Source organism: Balaenoptera musculus, chromosome 5 (genome assembly GCF_009873245.2).
Source record: "Balaenoptera musculus isolate JJ_BM4_2016_0621 chromosome 5, mBalMus1.pri.v3, whole genome shotgun sequence".
Lineage (NCBI taxonomy): Eukaryota > Metazoa > Chordata > Mammalia > Artiodactyla > Balaenopteridae > Balaenoptera > Balaenoptera musculus.
The window spans coordinates 114061062-114081160 of NC_045789.1; the positions used below are offsets into that span (position 1 = coordinate 114061062).

The 20099-nt window shown below is 36.0% G+C and overlaps 1 protein-coding gene across 3 annotated transcripts in view; it reads right to left on the reverse strand.

Moving 5' to 3' along the window:
• Window positions 1-20099, reverse strand: part of ARSJ (arylsulfatase family member J) — a 74430-nt gene that overhangs the window by 5092 nt on the left and 49239 nt on the right. For 2 of the 3 annotated variants that reach the window (XM_036854045.1, XM_036854044.1), the window contains exon 3: window positions 3582-6014. In XM_036854045.1, the coding sequence (XP_036709940.1) occupies window positions 4616-6014 (1399 nt within the window). In that variant the 3' untranslated portion in view covers window positions 3582-4615. Of the gene's footprint in view, window positions 1-208; window positions 303-3581; window positions 6015-20099 lie in introns of those variants that run through there. The other variant, XR_005020106.1, reaches the window with a different exon arrangement.

The following is a 20099-nucleotide window of genomic DNA, read 5'->3' on the forward strand; positions in this document are numbered from 1 at the left end:
AGAATATTATAGCATTGTAGTACATTTGAGAGGAAGGAAATTTCAAATCATAGATATGAAATGGAAAGTTAAGTAAATATGTTCAAGTCTACCTAACTCCCACGGACAACATTTTCATGTCGTGTGTTTTATAGTGTCATATCTAATAAATGAATCAATGGATTTCACAGAGATGCTACGACCAATAAAACACTTAAGAAAAACTTACCTTTAAAGAAACAGAATTCTTTCTTTGCCAAATTGGAGAGCTTCGTAATAAGATACCCAAGGATGTGAGATATAGTCCATTTGGCTTCATAATTCTGTGAAGACACAGAGGTTTATTTGCTATTTATATTTTTCCCTTCTATGGCTTGCTACAAAAATTATTCACAATTTAATCCCCATTTCTCCTTTCTGGAAACTCTCATTTATACTGTATTCTGTTACATTCAAAGTAGTGTTAGAATAATTATGTTGTACTCTGTTAGGTAATAAAGATAAAATTTGCTCTCAGAATTGTATGATTTTTGCTTGGTTTTTGCTGCTAACACTCTGTTCCTATAACTATACATTATTCGAGTTAGTTTTTTTCTAATGCTAGAAATTTCTTCATTTCACAACAATGCTATTATTATGAGGAATGGTATTAGGGATGATTAGTTCTATTTTTCAACAGTGAAATTCCTCTACAACTGTGGAAAGTGGAAACCCAAGCAAATGTAGCTGAACATATGGATATTTGTGATTATCTTATCTATTCATGCAAAAAATAAATATATATTGAACACTGACTAGGAGCCAGGCATTGGTTTACATACTGGCAATACAGATGTAGATAGAGCAGACATAAACTATTTTTGTTAAGAAGCTTACACTCCAGTGGGAAGAGCCAGAGAATAAATAAAATATGTAAGTAAAATATGAAATATATTAAAGGGTGATAAGTCTATGGAGAAGGATCAAGTAGGGGAAGAGAGTGGAGGAGAGGAGGGTGTGTTTGGTTATCTGACTAATGGCTGTGTCTCCCAGGACATGCAGACTACCCGAAAACAGGGACTCTGTCTGCTGTTGCTAGTCACCATATCACAGCGTTTATCATGTGTGGCACTTACCAAGTGTTGAATAAATGGATGGGTAAACTTGGTGTTGAATAAGTCCTCCCCTTGTCCTGATCTACTCTTTCTTTTCCACACTACTTTATATAGTATATAATTTATTTATTTATGTTTATTACCTATTGTTTGCACCACTCGGCTAGAATGTCACCTGCACAAGCAATAAGAATTTTTATCCATTTTGTTCACTGATGGATTTCAAGCACCAAGAACACTGCCTGCCAAGCAGGCAGTAGGATTTAACAAACATTTGTAGAACGAATGAATTTTAATAAGTAATTTCGCTAAGAGGAAACAATGAAATTACTAACTTCTGACACAAGAATTTTGTTTGCTGCTTCTGGCAAGCCAGTTTATTCCTGCCAACAACACACATTCTGATGGCTACTGACGAATTCACAGTGTATGTACTCAAGAATCCCAGGAATAAAATGCTTAAGAAGCTAATCCTGATGCCAAATTCATGTACCTTGGAATAGCAAATGTTACAATGTATTAACTATCTACTCATTCAATTATCAAAGGGACAGTTTCTCCTCTATTCTTAAGATTCTTAAAAGGGAAAAGTGAGGGAAAAGTATGTAAATACATATGAAACAAGACTTGACAGCCATGGTGTGGATGTTTTTCACTGATTGAAATGTACCACAGAGTTTTGTTTGTTTTGTCATTTGCATAAAATGATTTAGATTCTTTCCCATCCAGGACACATAAGCCACATCCACAATTTATTTTCTGACAAAGCTAGGGGGATGCTTATATTTCAATCCAGGGGTTTCCTTTGGTATCCTAATAAAAGGATCAGAGGTTTTAAAGTGGTGCCATTTACACTTGAAAAAGCCACGGGCAACTCTCAGGTTGCAAAAGAAATGCAACCTGAGAATCACAGTTCAGGAAAATGACACCTGAGAATAAAGGCCCCACGTGAACATAGTTTTAATGGTTAAGGCATAAAAGTCAAGTGCAGAGTATTTTCCTCCCTGGACATCTTGAAACACCTAGTGATTTGTTGACAGCATTTTGGAAACATTTCTGTTCATTATTCATAGATGACTATTGTTTTAGATTTTAGTTTCTTAAGGGCAAGACAGAGACTTCTCCTAAATCGCCTACCCAGAGTCATGGGGGGGGCGGGCAGGTACTCTCCTAAAAATAGTAAATAACATCCTTGAAGTCATTTCCAGGTAGAAAACTGTGGGCTAATTTATTTTCATTGAGAAAGTTATGGTCATTTACAGAGAATTTAAAATCACACCATATTAAGTAATATCTACTGAGCTCAAATGTGAGTTAATTTTCATGATCTTAATTTGCCTCTTTGCTCCTTTTTGTTTTGCTAGGGATTTCTAGAAGATTCTATGTTTACACTAAAAATTTCTGAGGTCTGTTCCATACTTTGCCTAGTCCTGTGTAATGTGGTATAGACAAGGGTTTTATGGTGAAATAAATTAGAAAACACTATATAAAAATTTCCTTCTGTTAGAGATTTACAAGGCAAGCTAGGATTTAAAAAACTGTAAGAAAGTCTGCGTAAATTGACCCCTTTAACCTTGTTTAACTCCACATATCCTGAACTCATTTTTCCTCAGAACTCTTTTTTAATGTAATAATAACTATCTTTCAAATTATAAGATACTATCTATTTTATGACACTTCATTAATTTATGTGCCACTAAGAGAGGAAAACACTGACAGTATGCCTTTGATTTTTAAGACCCACTTAAATATACAGTTGACAAAACACAAACTCAGGAAATAGTACTTAATCCTATATAATGAAATGGAGATATATATTCTAGAACTGAAATATTAAAATTTTTAAATATTAAATTATTTTTGTCCATTTTAGTAATTTTGGTAAGTCTATCGATTCTTTTATAGATTTCCATGAACTGTGAGAAGCTATCCTCTGAATTCTGATATAAATGTATTTAATAGTATGCTACCATACTGCCACGTACATTTCTTTAATCACAATTGTAACTTCACATATCACAGTTCTAGCTCTCTGTGATTTTTCGAGTGTAAACTATGAGACTTACAGGCAGTATTAGGAGAGGGCACCTTAAAGAAAACTCCAGGGCCAACAGGAACCACATCAACCTGTCCTCACTGATCACCCATGATAAACTTCATTACAGATCACGTTCCTTTAATCCTCCTCATGGCGTTTGCATGCGTGAGTTTCAAATTCGAGTTTTAACAACGCCAGGTAGGATCCGTATCTTCATTTCTCTGTATCTCCCCACCACGTCCACTTTGTATAAGAGTAGGGTCATTACAAACCTTATTTATTAACAAGAGAACACTTTTCTCCATGCAGTGGCCAAGTGGAAATATCTCTTATTTGCAAAATCCATATTATATTACTATGGTTGTTAGCAAATCATACCTTCATTTGCCTATTTGTAAAGATTTTTGTTTGTTAAAATGAATAATATAATTCTATATAGATGTTAAATCAGAAAAGCCACACAATCTGCTGGTGCTGTAAAATATGTCATTTTAATAATTAAGATACATAAATAAAGTGTTTTTGACAGAAACAATAAAGTTGTCTCTCAATTCTGTACAAACATTGAATTTCCAAGTAATTTGTAAGGAATATATTCATCCTATTACATTCAAAATAATGGTTGAACAATGATGATTATCATTTTTTTCTTTTTATATTCTATGAATTCACACACTAGTAATACAGTATTACAGTGCTTGATAATCTTGATAATATGAAATAAAATTCTTCTAATGGTATGTAGAAAATAAAAATAAAATAATTAAAAGTCATTTGTATAACTTTTTATGAAAACAAAATAATTAATATTTTTTCTGTAAAAATAAATTATGTACTTTATTCTGAAACATCATTCTATTAAAGTGTTTCGAAAATAGTTACATTCACGTTTTGGCAGTGTGCTCAAACATTTGCCATTCCCTTATGCATGATAAAGTGAGGTGCAAGCTGTTCACATGTGAGAAAAACAGCTTATTTTCACAGGAAAGGAAATGATATATGAAATAGAATTAATTTAAAAAACCCAAGTGTCCTATGACAGAGATACAAAAATTCACTAAGAAAAAAATGTTTTTCAAGGCCTTTGAGGTGATGCAACCTTTGACTACACTTCATCAAAGGTGGTTTTTAATCATGCTGCCCTGTAACTTCCATCAAAGTAGCATGTCCATCAACCGCAGGTTACAGTCTAATGTTATAATTTAAAGCATAGTGTTTGGTCAATTGACTGAAGCACAACAGCTGGACTCGTCACTGACCACCTTTTATAAAGGAGCAAGAGAAACAAACATCTCCTTTCTGCTCCAAGCATGGCTTCCAAGAGTAGCACCATTGGCACTGAGCACAAGCTTTCCAGGTGGCAGAAGTCTCTGGAGTAGCACGACCCGAAAACAGTGATGCTGATGGCAGGGATCCTACTGAGCCAAACACGCTGGTTCACCTAGAAAACTGGTGAAAGACTAAGTACTGATTTAAGTTTAGCCAGACAGGAAAAAATGTGTACCTATCCACGAGGAACGCCCAAGCGGCAACTTGTAAACGAGCCTGCTTTCTGCTGTTTCTTCTTTGTCTTACTTTTCTTCTGCTTTTTCTCAGTCTTATTTTTGCGTAGCTTCTGTTTCTTCTTCTCCTCTTTATACCATGGTCCCCAGACTCCCCCATTGAGCCGAGGGTTACTTCTGGGGTCTTTGGGGGGGTACCTGACAGGCACCGCGGTCTTGTTGAACTGTGAGAGCCTCCGCAGGAGCTGCCTCACGACCCCGGGATACCTGTTAGAAAGGTCCACTCTCTCGTAGGGGTCGGCTGTGATGTTGAACAGCCACACGCTTTTGCCGGTTGACAACGTAATCCGTTCGTTATGCCACCGGTTCGGCCCGAGGTTGCTGAATGACTGAGGGGGCACCCAGTCACTGTAGCCGGGGTTCCCTGTGAGCAGTTTCCAGTGCTGCACTCTGATGGCCGACTGGATGGCAGTGTTCCAGATCCCATAGCCTGCCGCCCAGGAGCCATTTTTCGCCTTGGTATAAATGGGGTCGATGTTGTGCAAAATATCTATTCGGGGAGAACGAAGGCCTTCACTTATGGTCTCCCAGACGTCATAGCCATCCAGTTGAATGTCCTCGTCAATTTGTCCTTCAGCCAGTGAAATCAGAGTGGGGTACCAGTCAGTGATGTGCACAAGCTCCTTACACACCGTTCCCTTGTTTTTCAGAAGTGGGCTGTGCACGAAGCCAACAGCCCGGATCCCCCCTTCCCAGTAGGTTCCTTTGCTACCTCTGAGGGGCCAGTTACTTCCTCCTGCGGTGGGCTGGCCGCCGTTATCTGAAGAGTATATGATAATGCTGTTGTTATAGAAACCATATGTCTTTAGAGCCAGGGTCACATTGTTGATTGCTTCGTCTAAGCAGGAAAGCATGGCAGCATACCTGCGCCTGTTTATGTTGATAATGGATCTGTAGTGTTCAAAATACCTGCCAGGGGCTTGCAGTGGAGAGTGCACAGCTTGGTAGGCAATATATAAAAATATAGGCTTTCTGGGGTCATGGGAAGCTAAGATTTGTTGCACTCTCTGAGTGTACATATGTGTGGAGTATATGCCATTGTCGTAGTCCCAGGCAGCATTGTCATTTTCGTACAAGTCATAGCCACACATCCTGGGACTGTCACATTTGTAGTGTGTATAGTAATCGCCACTTCCCAAGAGGGAACCAAAAAAGGTATCAAATCCTCTCTTGGTGGGCATACATTCTTTTCTATAAAAACCCAAATGCCATTTTCCAACCATATGTGTTGAATATCCAACCTCTTTCAGCTTCTGAGGTAGGGTTGCATTGTCCAGAGGTAAGCAGTTGGGCTGTGTAGGTCTTATGATAGAATGTTGAAGTCCGGTATGTATCTGATACCTTGACAAAAGAGTAAAAATTGTGTCAGTGCAGGATAAAAGAGAGATTCCACATAAAACAATGATTCTTAAATTAAACAATGTTTCTATGAAGAGAAATGTTACCCCAAATAAAATATGACCAATTCAGTGTTCTACTGTTGCTCAAAAGTCCTACCCTAATTAGCTACATATTTAACATTTGAAATGCATTTAAATCAGTACTTTTGAAACTAAGGTTTCACCACCTATCTCAAAGTCTTTTTAAAGTTCTTATAACAGAATTAATCTGAATAAACTTTAATCTTTTAATTAATCACATGACATAACAAACTAACATGAGAAAGGAAAGTATATAAATTTCAGAGTGTTTGTAACCGAGCAGGATCCTATGGAGCCTTCTCAGGATAGACCCCACCTCCCAGCCCCCTCCCACCGTGCCATGTCCTCTGCCTGCTTCTTGTTCTCAGAAAAACTTTAGCCTCCTAGGCCTTCCCCAAGTTCCAAAGAATAAGTTTAATCAGAGAAGTGAGAAAATGCAGAAACAAAGGAAAACAGTCAAGCAAGACAAAATAATAATAGTTTAGCCATTAAACAAAGTCAAGGGCCTTTAGTTCCTCCTCAAGGGCTAGAGATTATATTCTGAGCCATATCTTTGAACTATTTTGTCAATTCTGAAACCCCCACCAGGTGGGAGAAGTTAACTGTACGCTGCCCACAAGCACATAGACCCCAGACTGGTTGGAACCAGAAGGTTGAAGATGTTGACCCCTGGTTACCTCACCACCAACCAATCAGAAGAATGTCTATGAGCTGATCACACACCCCACAACCGTCTCCCTCACTGTGTCTTTAAAAACCTTTCCCTGAAAGCCATTTCAGGGTCTTTTGAGCACTAGCTGCCTAGACTCCTTGCTTGGGGACTGCAGTAAATGCTGCACTTTCCTTCACCACAACCTGGTGGCAGTAGACTGGCTTTACTGGGCACTGCGCACAGGTGAATGGACTCAAGTTTGCTTTGGTAACATGCTGTTGTTATTGTTGTTGTTGTTTTTGGTCTAAGGACCTCACATTAGTTCCTAAATCATTTTCTGAAATAATTTATTTCCACCTGATTAGGAAGAACTAAACATTCATGCAAAAATTATACAAAAATCTCCTGTTTGATTGTCAAAACCTGTTAAATCTCTGTAACGAGAAAGAGAATATTTCTGACTCACAATACACTATTGTTGAAAAGCCATTTTAGAGTAAATCTTTTAGCTAATGCTACAGAAGAATTACATTTTTCCAAAAACAGCAGGAAATGAATCATTTCATGTGTTTCCCACAGTGTCTCCTTTTTAAGAAAATTATATTCACTTACAATTTAGTCTAAGAAAACAAGGTAACCCTTTCTATACATTAAAATTAAGCAGTTGTTAATTTCTGGCATTGTTCTCTTCCCAAGGATATTTTGCCAAGGGACTTTTTTCCAGAGAATGGTATGAATTTTCAATTGGGTCAAGATGTGCCCATTAGTTCATGCCATTTTAAAAGTGATTAATATCTATAGTTATTACATAAGTTTAAAAAGACTTTTTAAATAGGAACTATGGAGATTCTGAGAAAATGAAGTTTTCAGAGAGTGTTAGTATAAAAGTAAAAATACTCTTGGAATCAAATTACAAAGAGTAATACTGAGATCAAAAAGAATTTTGTTTTCCAAATTGATTGAACCCGAAAGGTCAACGTATTACACATGTCTTTGGTGAATAGTTCAATTTATTTTTAAATGTTCAAATGATAGTATAATGCAACTGCAAGTTCTTTCAAAGTGTCAACTGCAGTAACAGGCTGATGGTTTCACAGAAGTTGTAGGGATATCCGGTCACTAACACAAGGCAGCATTCATATGGGTCCTGTCTACACAGCTGATCATTTGGCTATCAAAGTTCACAATTAACACAGTTGCGGTAATTTAAGTAATAAATTCTCGAAGAAATAAGCTTTTTATAAGGATTATTTAGCACCAAATTCATAAAGTGTTATTGCTCTTGATAATTATTGATTCAGTTCAGGATCATTCACTTCTGAAACCACTAATTTTTGTATAAGTACATGACAAATTGGTAACACCTATCAATATAAACATTGAGGATATTTAAAAAGGAGAAATCTGTATGATGTAAGAATTTGGGGAAGGATTTGTGGGCATGGGTTACTAACTAATTACCTTATGCAGAAAATGTACCTGGCCAGAAATCTACTCAAGTCATTGAACAGCTAACCAATTAAAGTCTTTCTAATTAAATTGGGCATTTTTGCATCTAGTACTAAAGGCAAAGGGAATTGAGGCTTTTGAAATTGTAAAATAGAGAAAATGTTCATACAAGAAGAGTAGGAAAGAAGAGGACTGCTGCTTTCAGAAGATGGTACAGTGTTAGCAGATAAATAAGAGATTCAGCGCTATTAATCAACTATGTGGTTTCTGTCTTCTCCAGAATAGGATGGTTTACATATTGGAAAATTTAGAATCAACAATATAAATGTTTGGCAGCAGTCCCTAACAGAAGAGAGCTTTTCAGGGCAGCTCCTGCTTAAATGAGTTCAAGCCTGTAGGGCCAAACAGGAGGGAGTATGAGGTAAAATTGGAGGCAAGGGTTAAGGGTATAGGTTTTGGGGTCAGACATAACTGGGTTTGAATTTGCTCGACTGCTCATTAGCTGTGTGACTTTGGGCAGTATTTATCCCCTCTGATCCTCAGCTTCCTCATTTGTAAAACAGTGATAATAATACATATTGGGTTGTGGTAGCATCAAAAGAGAGCACAGAGTCTGGTAAGGAGAGTACATTCAGTAAATGATAGCTTTTATTATTATTATCCCAGAGTTCTGAATCATATGTTACTAACATATTTCTTTAAAGTTTTATAATTTATAGGCCTTATTTCACATGCATTATTGCATTTAGTCCTCATTACAACAGTGAGAAGTAGGATTCTTTAAGTTCATTTTATAGATGGAGGATAGAGACATAGAGATGTCCCCCAACTCCCCAGCCTGCCCCACCAGGCTGTGAAACATGTTCCTGAACAACAAGGGCTAAGCCTGATGCTTTCTCTAGTCTCTTTAAGAGTTAATTCCACTACTTCTTGAAAAATCAAGGAGCAGAGGAAAGATGCCACGTCAGTCTTGAGAAGTGAATCTGTTCTAACTTTCTAATTAAAGATAGAAAGAATTTATCAACCAAATAGTGAGGCTTATGCTGATCCCCCAAAATTTTGAGAACAACTTTTTAAGTAGATCATTTGTGAGCATTAAACAAACAAACAAACAAATTAGGTAGGATCGAAAGAAAAGTCCTGCCAAGTTAGCTTCATTTTCTTTTTTAAAAAAGGATCAGAATTAGGAAAATAGCTCAGGAAAATGATAGGCATTTGAAAAATCTGCCCATGATTCCTTTCTTATAAAATAACAGAAAATCAACTGTATGACAGCACTATATATTTGTGATAAGAATGATAATCTTACACTTTCATACCAGTTAATTGCATACAGAAACTTTTCATTTACGTGATATTCTCTGGCTTCTACAACAGTGTGGAGCAGGCAGGGGGGCTTCATTTATTAGTTCCATCTAACAACAACAATAACAACAATAAAAGGACACTGAAACTCAGAGTAATTTAGTGGCTTTCCCAAGTTTTACAGCTGTAAATCTTGGGTTCTATACTGGAATCCAGATTTTTGGTTTGGAGACTCACATTGTACACTCACAGCTAACTGAACAGTTAGACCCATGTAAAGTTTGGGTTAATTTATTTGCATTAATCTTCAGTATTTATTCATTTCCGTAGCTAAGTTATATTACTGAGTGTATAACGTGTGTTAAGAATTAAGTTTTTATTTTGTTCTGTTTCTCCCCCTGCCCCCAGAGCTGTTATATTACAAAGTGGGTTGTAAGTAAAGATCCCACTGGCAATGAGGGTGACATGAAGCTAAGAGTTCTCTGAACCCTGGGATCAGATGGAGACAGTGCTGTCAGTCATGAAAATGCTAAAAAAAATTTTTCTTTCAGGAAGGAGATGGTTGGGGTGTAGGGAAGATCTTGATAGAGTTTTTGGCTTTTCAGTGACATTGACTTGGCAGCAGCAACTAGCTGGAAGACTAATCACATAATTCTTCAAAATAAACTAAAAAATAGTATATTAATTAATATTAACTGATTAACTGGTTGAGAATCTCTGATCTGGAAAGTAGTTTCTGGAGCAGCACACTGGGCCCTTTCTTTGGCTTCAACTCATTGATTATTATTATCCACGACTTGAGTAAAGAAATAGAAGACATGCTTATTATCTAAGAGGAATAGTTAAAAGTGGCATAATGAAGATCCAAAGTAATCTAAATGACCAGAAATGTTGTTGAAACAGATGATAAAATGTACATAGAAAGTTAAAGAAGGGCTTAAAGACTGAAAGGGAATATGTCAAAAAGACGTAGAAACCTGAATTAAGTAGCTCTTAACTGGCCAAATCTGGGACAATGCAAGCATCAAAATAAACAGTAATAAATTACACCCACTGAATAAAATAGGAAACCCTGAGTCCATACTAATATAAGTAAATAAGTAAATAGGAAAAGTTTGGTATGCAATGGGATATTGATACAGTCTCGAAGTACCTCCCCACAAAACACTTATTAATTATATATATGGAAAAGAGTAACCACACACTGGAAGTGCTTGATAAACACCATATTAATCAAGTGATCAAAGTTAACATCATCAGTAATCAGGATAAATCAACATAATGTGCCACCAGATAGGTGCAATGAGAAGAATATAGCATTGTTTCTACAGTGTTCCACCCTAAGGTACACAATCTGAATCTAATTCTCAGTAAATATCAGGCAAAACTAAACTGAGGGACATTCTACAAAATAACTGACCTAAAATCTTCCGAAGTATCAAGGTTATATAAGTCAAAGAAGGACTGAGGAACTCTTCCAATTTGAAAGAGACTAAGGAGACATGAATAAACGTAATACGCGATTCTGAATTGGAATGGTTACAATAAAGGACATACTTGGAGAACTGGCAAAACTTAAATGGGTTTTGAGGACTAAATAGGAATAATAATGTTCTCCTGTTTTAGATAGTTCTTTTGTGGCTAATGTAGGAAAATATCTTTGTAGGGCATATACACTAAAGTACTGGAGATGATGGGGCATCAGGTTGGCAATTAACTCTCAAATGGTTCAGGAAAAAATGTTATTTGTGTTGTACTTGTGCTGTACTTGAATTTTCTCTGAAGGTATAAGATAGTTTCAAAATTTTAAAAAAATGTGTAAGAAAATCTAAATGGGATAAACGAAAGGCACTACATGTTATTTAAAAAAATCAACTGTTTACATGTTAGTTATATAAGACTATGTAAATAGATGTGGGAAGTTGGATCTATCAGACTATGAATTTAATAAAAAGCAAAAAAGAAAAATAAGAGCTAAAATATATACACTGTACTAATTTATAAACATTATAGAAACTTATACAAAAATAGAAATTAAAACAGATGAGATAAAAATAAATATAAATAGAATTTCTGTTATTTCTTCTTGCATTCTAATGAATCATCTTGTGTTGTCCTAGGGTGTCAGGACTACAATTTGTAGATCGTTGGTATAGGAAGGAGATTGCACGGAGATGAAAATCAAAGCACAGAGTTTTTTTTTTTTAAGGCTATTAAAGTAGTTTGGGTCAAAGATGATTGTGGCTTGGACTACCATCTAGTGGCAGTAAAAATGGAAGTAAGTGGATGGATCAAATGTATACTTTGGACTTAGAACTGATAGGACAATTTCAATGAGGGGAGGGAAGATAATGGGAGAGGAAAGGGAAAAAAATCAAGAATGACTTCTAGATTTGTGGCTTTCATAATTCGGTGAATAGCAGATGGACCAGCTGGTCTCTGTTTTATTCCAAAGTATATAATTGGGACTAATGGGTAACATTACAAGGAGGCAGATTTCAATTCAATGCAAAAAAAAAAAAAATTCTAAAAAAGAAAAGAAACAAAGACCAAAAAAAAAAAATAGGTTAGATGATCATCTACCAAAGATTCTGTAAAAGACATACCTGAACTGGAAAAGAAGTACTAAATGACCTCTAAGGTTCCTTCTATAAAAATTCATGGGTCAAGGACTATAGCTTGGTGTTTCCATAAAGAACTCCATACAACCTCAGAGCAGCTTTACAAAACCAAGTTTATAATATTTATGTACAGATATTTGATAAAGAGGTTTCTACAATGCATCAACATATATTTAACTTCTTTCTTTGATAATATAAAGTTAGATTAAAAAATAGGTTTTTCACATAATGTATTCTGAATACATACTGTAATCATGTTTGCTAAAAAATAAACTAATTTTGAAATTTAGTGGATTTTTTTGGTCTCCATCTGGCTACCATGTGAAGAAAATTCCATATGAACAACAGTAAAACTAGAGTTGATGCCAATTCTGCTTAAAACAATAGCTATCATTCTCACTTTCCAGCCAACTTACAAGAAAAAAGCTAAGTGAGCCTTTCAGCTTGGCATTAGAACATGTGAAGAGTTTTGTAATCTTTTAAAATATTAATTTATATTACTGAGTGCTGGCAGTGGCAGTAGTTTTTGAATTCTCCTTTTTCTAATAATATCTAATACAATATTATTATTTTAATCCAATTACATATTTAATGTATCCTTGTAAGTACAAACACTTACAAGGATAAAAAATGAATCCTAATAGTTTCATTCAGGCTCTAAAATCCAGGATGGTTAGAGGGTACAAAAGCAGCCAACAGTGCAGTAGAAACTGATATTTTGAAGGGAAGGAAACAGGTATAACTGACTATAGTTTGCGAATCAAATGTCACACAGATATTTATAAGTTAGAAATATATAACTTGTTTTCCATATGCTGAAAGGAGTTCCTTTATTACTTTCTTCCAAAGACTTTTTTATCTCAAAGACTATAATTCTATTTATAGGCCTTAATTTCATTATTTAGTACTTATATATTCTGGTGGGAGGTGGAGGTTGTGGAGGGGTGTCATACCAAGTCTATGCCAAGTTTTTCATCTCATGAAAAAATATCCACTCATTTATGAGATGAAAACTAGGCATAGTTTAGAATGAATTACTTAGTTAACACTCTTTCACCCACCACGAGTCAGACACTGCTAGCTTTGGGGGTCACAAAGTTGAATAAGATGAGTCCTGCTCTCAAGGAACTCAGTCTATGTGAGATGCAGACGACAATCAGGATTATCATGACAGGAGTAAATGCTTCAGCAAAGACAACCACAGCCTTCTCTGAGTGCTCATAGCAGGGTCAGGAAATGCTCTCAGAAGGGACCATGTTAGATCTGAATGCATTCACAGGACTATCTGGGTGAATCTGGGAAAAGGACAGACATTTCAAACACTTGCAACAACATGGACAAAAGCAAAGTCACAGGGGAACATGAATCAGAGACGATTCTTGAGGGAGGAGGAGCCATCCGGGTAAAGGGCTGAAAGGAAGGCAAAGAGCATTTCAGTAAGGAGCGGGATGTTCAAATAGAAAAAGGGAGAGAGAATTTGGCCCTCTGTGGATCAACAGATCAGAACAGAGATTCAGACATATCTTGACAGGAGATGAGAGTATATAGACAAGTAGGTGCCAAATTACAGAGAGCTGTATTACAGCCTACAGCTGTACTAAGGTTTTTGTACTTAATGTAGAGCTCATAGGAAGCCACAGAAATGCTTTTGAAAAAAGAATAACATAAGTTTTGCGTTAGAAAAAGCACTCTGGCTGTAGTGTGAAGAATGCATTGGAATGCAACAGGACTTAGGCAAGGGGATTTGCCCTAATCTAAGAGATAAATGTTGATAGTCAAAACTGAGATGGGTGACAGTAAGGATGAGAGAAGGAGATTAGAGATTATAAAGAGGGACATTTAATAGGGTTACAGACTGTATGTGGAGAGCATGGGACAGAGGAACGTTGAGAATGAGTCCAGAATGTCTGGTCTGGGTGGCTGAGAGAAAGGAGGCTTCTTCCACTAAGAAATTCAGGAAGAGGAACAGGGATGAGTGGGAGACGATGAATCCTGCTCTGCATTAAGCTGGAGGCACCTGTAAGATACCCATCGGGAGGTGTACAGGATGACGTAACATAAAGATCTGAGACTACTTAGCATGTAGGTGGTATGTGAATTCACAGGAGCACATGACACTATCTACAGACAGAATGGAGACTGAGGGCCAAGGAAATAATACCATCATTTAGAAGAAAAGCAAGGAGCACCAGTGAAAGAGTCTGAGATGAAACAGCTACTGTGTGAACTAGAGCAGTGGAGGGGAGTTATACAGAGTAGCCTCTATCCCATACTGTGAAGGAGCCAAAGAAGGTGAGAACTGAACAGTGTCAACTGGATTTCACAACAAGCACATGGGAACTGATAAACAATATTTTAGTAGAACGGTGTGGGAAGAAGCCCAGACTTTTGAAAGTTGAGACATGATTGGAAAGTGAAAATGTATAGATGGTGAGCATAGACTACTTCAAGACTATAAATGGAAAAAGAAAAAAAAAAAAGGAGTATGGTGGGGCTCTAAGCGCTGATGCGGAAAAGTGCTTACGAGGTATTGCTGACTGGAAGGACATCTGGCTATGGCAGAATATCTTATTTATTATTAGCTCTTTATAATAAAAAATGTTAAGTTCCATAAGGGCAGGGACTAGTCACTGCTGTATCCACACCACCTAAAACAACGTTTGGCTCATTATAGGACATCAATAAATATTTTTTGAATGAATGAACAAATAAATGTGAGTGTGCATGTATTCGCTGAGAGAGAAAGAGAAAGAAAAAATGTAAAGATATACACCAAACCCTTGGACATGATTATTTTCAAGGGAATAACAATTGTGGGAGAAGAGGAAGCTTTCACTTTCTGTTATATAAATTTATATATAGATGAAATTTAGATGAATGGGTTTCAAAATAACTAGCTTATTCTACTCAGACTAATTGTTAATATGGGACTAATTTTACCAAGGCAATTAGTTAGCAATTTAAAATAAAAAAAGAAATCTAAATGCCAACTGAATGAAAACACTCATTCATCTTATCAAGGAACGTTTTCTAGTAAGGACGTCTACTCAGAAGATTACCTTTAGACCAGAAGAAAGGGGATGGAATGTGCTAAATGAATTCTGTAATTATCCCCTAAAAGCCAGAGAAAATGTCTCCATTCACTAAGTAAGCAAAGGGATAACTTGTCACATAATTTTAAAAATTCCTACCTTTGAATGGTCTTTGCTGGTCATCGGAGCCTGCTGTTTATCCTTGCCATTGCCTTTCTCATCCACAAAGATTTTGCTACACTGATTACAGTTTTCCTGGTCTCATAAGAAACATGGCTGCAAATCACATGGTAAGTGGTTGAAAACATTCTTTCTACTCTCATCTATAGTGTGTGTAAATTCTTGGTAGTTTCCGTCAAAAAATAAGTTTAGTCCCTAACCAGAGGGACTTTGCCATGACCCCCTTTTTCCATGTTATCTTTTGGAAGTACTCCTTTTAAAGACCCGGACTTTCTACACTCCATTATTTAAAAAAAATAAAGTTTAATACATAAATTAAAGACTACCAAACATCTATCTAGATGAACATTCACTTATATAGTTAACTGAATCCTCATCTGTAAAATTATTTACAGAGTAAAATTTAAGAGGGAACTCCAGAGGTGCATTTAAAATGATTTAACTTAGACTTTTTCAAGGACACATGTATTCCAAAAAGCAAAGTGTACCCATACTGCCAAAATAAAATTTCTACTTTTCTTGCTATTTTTACTACTACCACAGGGTATTATTAAATCAATTTAGAAAAAATTTGATTTATCCTCTTCTATTCTAACAGAAATGTGCTTTGAGGTGTAGAACAGAGAGCAGCTTAAATATAAACCACATTTCACATTAGCAACTTGCCCTGAGACAGGATTGTGTACGGAAAATATCCTTAGCTAATATTCTATTGATATTAGTTAAAATTATTAATGTAAAATGCAGATTCCTTAGGAAAAAATTCTTTTAATTTTTTTGAAAATATGATCTATTCATTTTCCTCTGTATGCATCAGTCTATCATTTATTTAATTCCCCTAGAAATAGGACTGCCATATTTTCAAATGGTGGAAAAGTCCAATGTTTTCTTTGTAGTTCTGACTTTGAAGAAAAAAAATTATGAAGAGCTTGGCATTTCTGTTCACCAGGTGTCTTCTCTAGAAATTAGCCCAACAAAAAAGTGGTAACATTCTTGCATTCTTGAGCAGGATTACCTCCTCCTACCTGTCCTTAGGAATTCTCTTTCAAATAACTGAGTATCTTTACACCTGAAATTAGCCACACAGAAGTGAAAGTACTTTATGTCAAACTCATGTGGAAGGCATCAGTGTCTTAGCTGCAAGCTATGTGAAAAGAAACTGAAACTCAACGGCTTAGTAGAGAAAATGATGGCAGTCTCCAGAAATATTTACAAATTCAATTTAATAAAAATTACATTTATTAAGAACCTACAATATTCCAGGCACTGTACTGTGTGGGGAACACAAAAGATAGTGAGAATTTATGATAAATAACTCTATGGGGCATATTGTGATATACTAAGTATCAAAAGTAGAGAATAATTTTTATGTTTTAGGGAAAGTTTCAAAAAGAATATACTTGCTTATTCCTCAAGGCAGATAGCTATTACACTTGAAGTTAATTAGCATTATTTGTAAAGGAACTTTATAATTCTATGCTATAAAGCAGTTTCAGCTAAAGATAAAGAGAATTATTGTGTAAAACTGTATTAATTGGTATGACTAAATTCTCAAGGCTAGAGCCATGCATTTTCATGTAGGCATCGTTAGAAATAGAACATAGGCACCAATTGACATGTATTAAATAATTTCTTTCCCAAAAGATAAATTCATGGCCTTCTAATCTATCTGTGACTTTGCCCTTCTATTGGTATCTTTTCTAAATTCTAGTAGTGATGACTATTGATTCTGTCCTAAATACAGATATTGAACTATTTTAAATAGCTTAGGATTTATTATTAAAATGACAGTATTAATAAGCAACTAGTGCTGGCAGATAAGAATGTGGAATTGATATTTTATATTCTGAGCTGTTGAACTATATAAATAGTTAAATGAAAGAAATTTAGCAAATTTAAACGGATCCTTGTCCAAATCATTATCATAGATCATCTTTCTTCTACCCCATGTACAATAGCATGGTTACAACTGCCTTAATTTTATATAATAATTCTTTTCATTCAACTTTCTCCTTTATGTAGAAAAATACCCAGAGTATTTGTTAAATTATTCTTAAAAAGCTTTCGTATGTTTGAAATATTTCACAGTGATAATAATTTTAAAAACTGGAAATAAAAAAAATAACTAAATATGCCCTGAAGATCCCTCCACAGGACCTTTTTTTTCTTTTTTGGTTGGGGTTATATGAAATAAAATACAGAAGACATATTGTAAATTGTAAAATTCTATACAAATGCTAGTTATAACTATTACTACATCTTCTCTCTTCTGTGCCCTTCCCATCCATCATCTCTTTAACTCCATGTCTTTCTCCTACTGCTCTGTTGTGTGCAAGTGATGAAACCAAAACCAAAGCAAAACAAAACATAATGCCATCACTTGGGACTAGTGAATTAGTGTCTTGCCCATTGTCTTTCTTCCTGGCAGTCAGATTGGAATTTCCAGTTGTCAAACTGAAGCTTATGCCATGCAATTGCTTTTCTCCCCTTCTATGTGTCAGTTTCCTTAAATGTCTATGGAGGAATGCAAAGAAATAACACATTGATCTATAGGGAGACCCATGCCAAGTACTCAGCTTTATTTTTAAAAAATAAATGTTCTGAATGAAGACGGTTTGTAAAAAGAAGGATAGGTATTGAATCTATAGGAATATTTATGGTATGCTGAGCTGTAATGATATATAAGCAAAACCCAACTGATCTCTTTGTTGCCTGAGTCATACTTTCCAGTATTAATATATGGATCTTGTTATATTTCAGACATGGAAATAAACTTGTTCCCCAAAATTTTCTTTGGAGTGCTTTAATATTATTAAGTAATGCTTATTTTGTCTACCAGAGGGAAGATTTGACAGATAAATCTCAGCTGTGCTATTCCATCCAATTTTTTTCTTATTCTTTACTCATACCATAACAGATAGGTTTCCAAAATATCACACAGGGCTTCCCTGGTGGCACAGTGGTTGAGAATCTGCCTGCCAATGCAGGGGACACAGGTTCGAGCCCTGGTCTGGGAAGATCCCACATGCCGAGGAGCAACTAGGCCCGTGAGCCACAACTACTGAGCCTGCGCATCTGGAGCTTGTGCTCCACAACAAGAGAGGCCGCAACAGTGAGAGGCCCGCGCACCACGATGAAGAGTGGCCCCCGCTTGCCGCAACTAGAGAAAGCCCTCGTACAGAAACGAAGACCCAACACAGGCAAAAATAAATAAAAAAACAAAACAAACAAAAAAAAACATTAAAAAATATATATATCACATAGATACTGCATCTATGACCCTGGGAAAGCATACTCACTACTGATCATAGGTTTCTCAGCTGAATGTATCCTGGAAAGCTCCCAGAAAGTACCATTAAGAATTCATGGCAACAGATTGCCAACAGACACATGAAAGAATGCTCAACATCATTAATCATTAGAGAAATGCAAATCAAAACTACAATGAGATATCATCTCACACCGGTCAGAATGGCCATCATCAAAAAATCTAGAAACAATAAATGCTGGAGAGGGTGTGGAGAAAAGGGAACACTCTTGCACTATTGGTGGGAATGTAAACTGATACAGCCACTGTGGAGAACAGTATGGAGGTTCCTTAAAAAACTAAAAGTAGAACTATCATACGACCCAGCAATCCCACTACTGGGCATATACCCTGAGAAAACCATAATTCAAAAAGAGTCATGTACCAAAATGTTCATTGCAGCTCTATTTACAATAGCCAGGACATGGAAGCAACCTAAGTGTCCATCATCGGATGAATGGATAAAGAAGATGTGGCACATATATACAATGGAATATTACTCAGCCATAAAAAGAAATGAAATGGAGGTATTTGTAGTGAGGTGGATGGAGTTAGAGTCTGTCATACAGAGTGAAGTAAGTCAGAAAGAGAAAAACAAATACAGTATGCTAACACATATATATGGAATCTAAGGAAAAAAAAAAGGTCATGAAGAACCTAGTGGCAAGACGGGAATAAAGACACAGACCTACTAGAGAATGGACTTGAGGATATGGGGAGTGGGAGGGGTAAGATGTGACAGGGTGAGAGAGTGGCATGGACATATATACACTACCAAACGTAAAATAGATAGCTAGTGGGAAGCAGCCACATAGCACAGGGAGATCAGCTCGGTGTTTTGTGACCACCTAGAGGGGTGGGATAGGGAGGGTGGGAGGGAGGGGGATGCAAGAGGGAAGAGATATGGGAACATATGTATATAAATAACTGATTCACTTTGTTATAAAGCAGAAACTCACACACCATTGTAAAGCAATTATACTCCAATAAAGATGTTTAAAAAAAAAAAAAAAAGAATTCATGGCAGTAAAAATTGTTCTTGAAGCTGCTGCTTCTCTTACTGCCCGTTGCCCACTTTCCTGTACCGTCAGAAGGAATCATGTGTCCTATTAAGCTATACCTGCCAACTCCTCTAAAAATTTGTGTTGCAACATCCAAAACTGTCACTCCCATGTTCTTGAATTTCTGTAATCCTGAAAAACTGTTAAGTGTTATTTTAGCTGTATTTCTACTAGGATCCAAAATACAGATTCTCAAAATTAGTTTAATGGTATTTTTATAGTAACATAAGGGAAAGTGCATGCAAACATGTATTGATTAGCTAAAAATTATATTCAGAAGCTGTATTAATGTGGTTCTTAGATGTCATATTCAGAAAAAATTATATTAGAAACAAGTTAAACATAGATCATTAATGACAATATAACCGGAGGCATACTAAGGGAATAATAAGTGATTT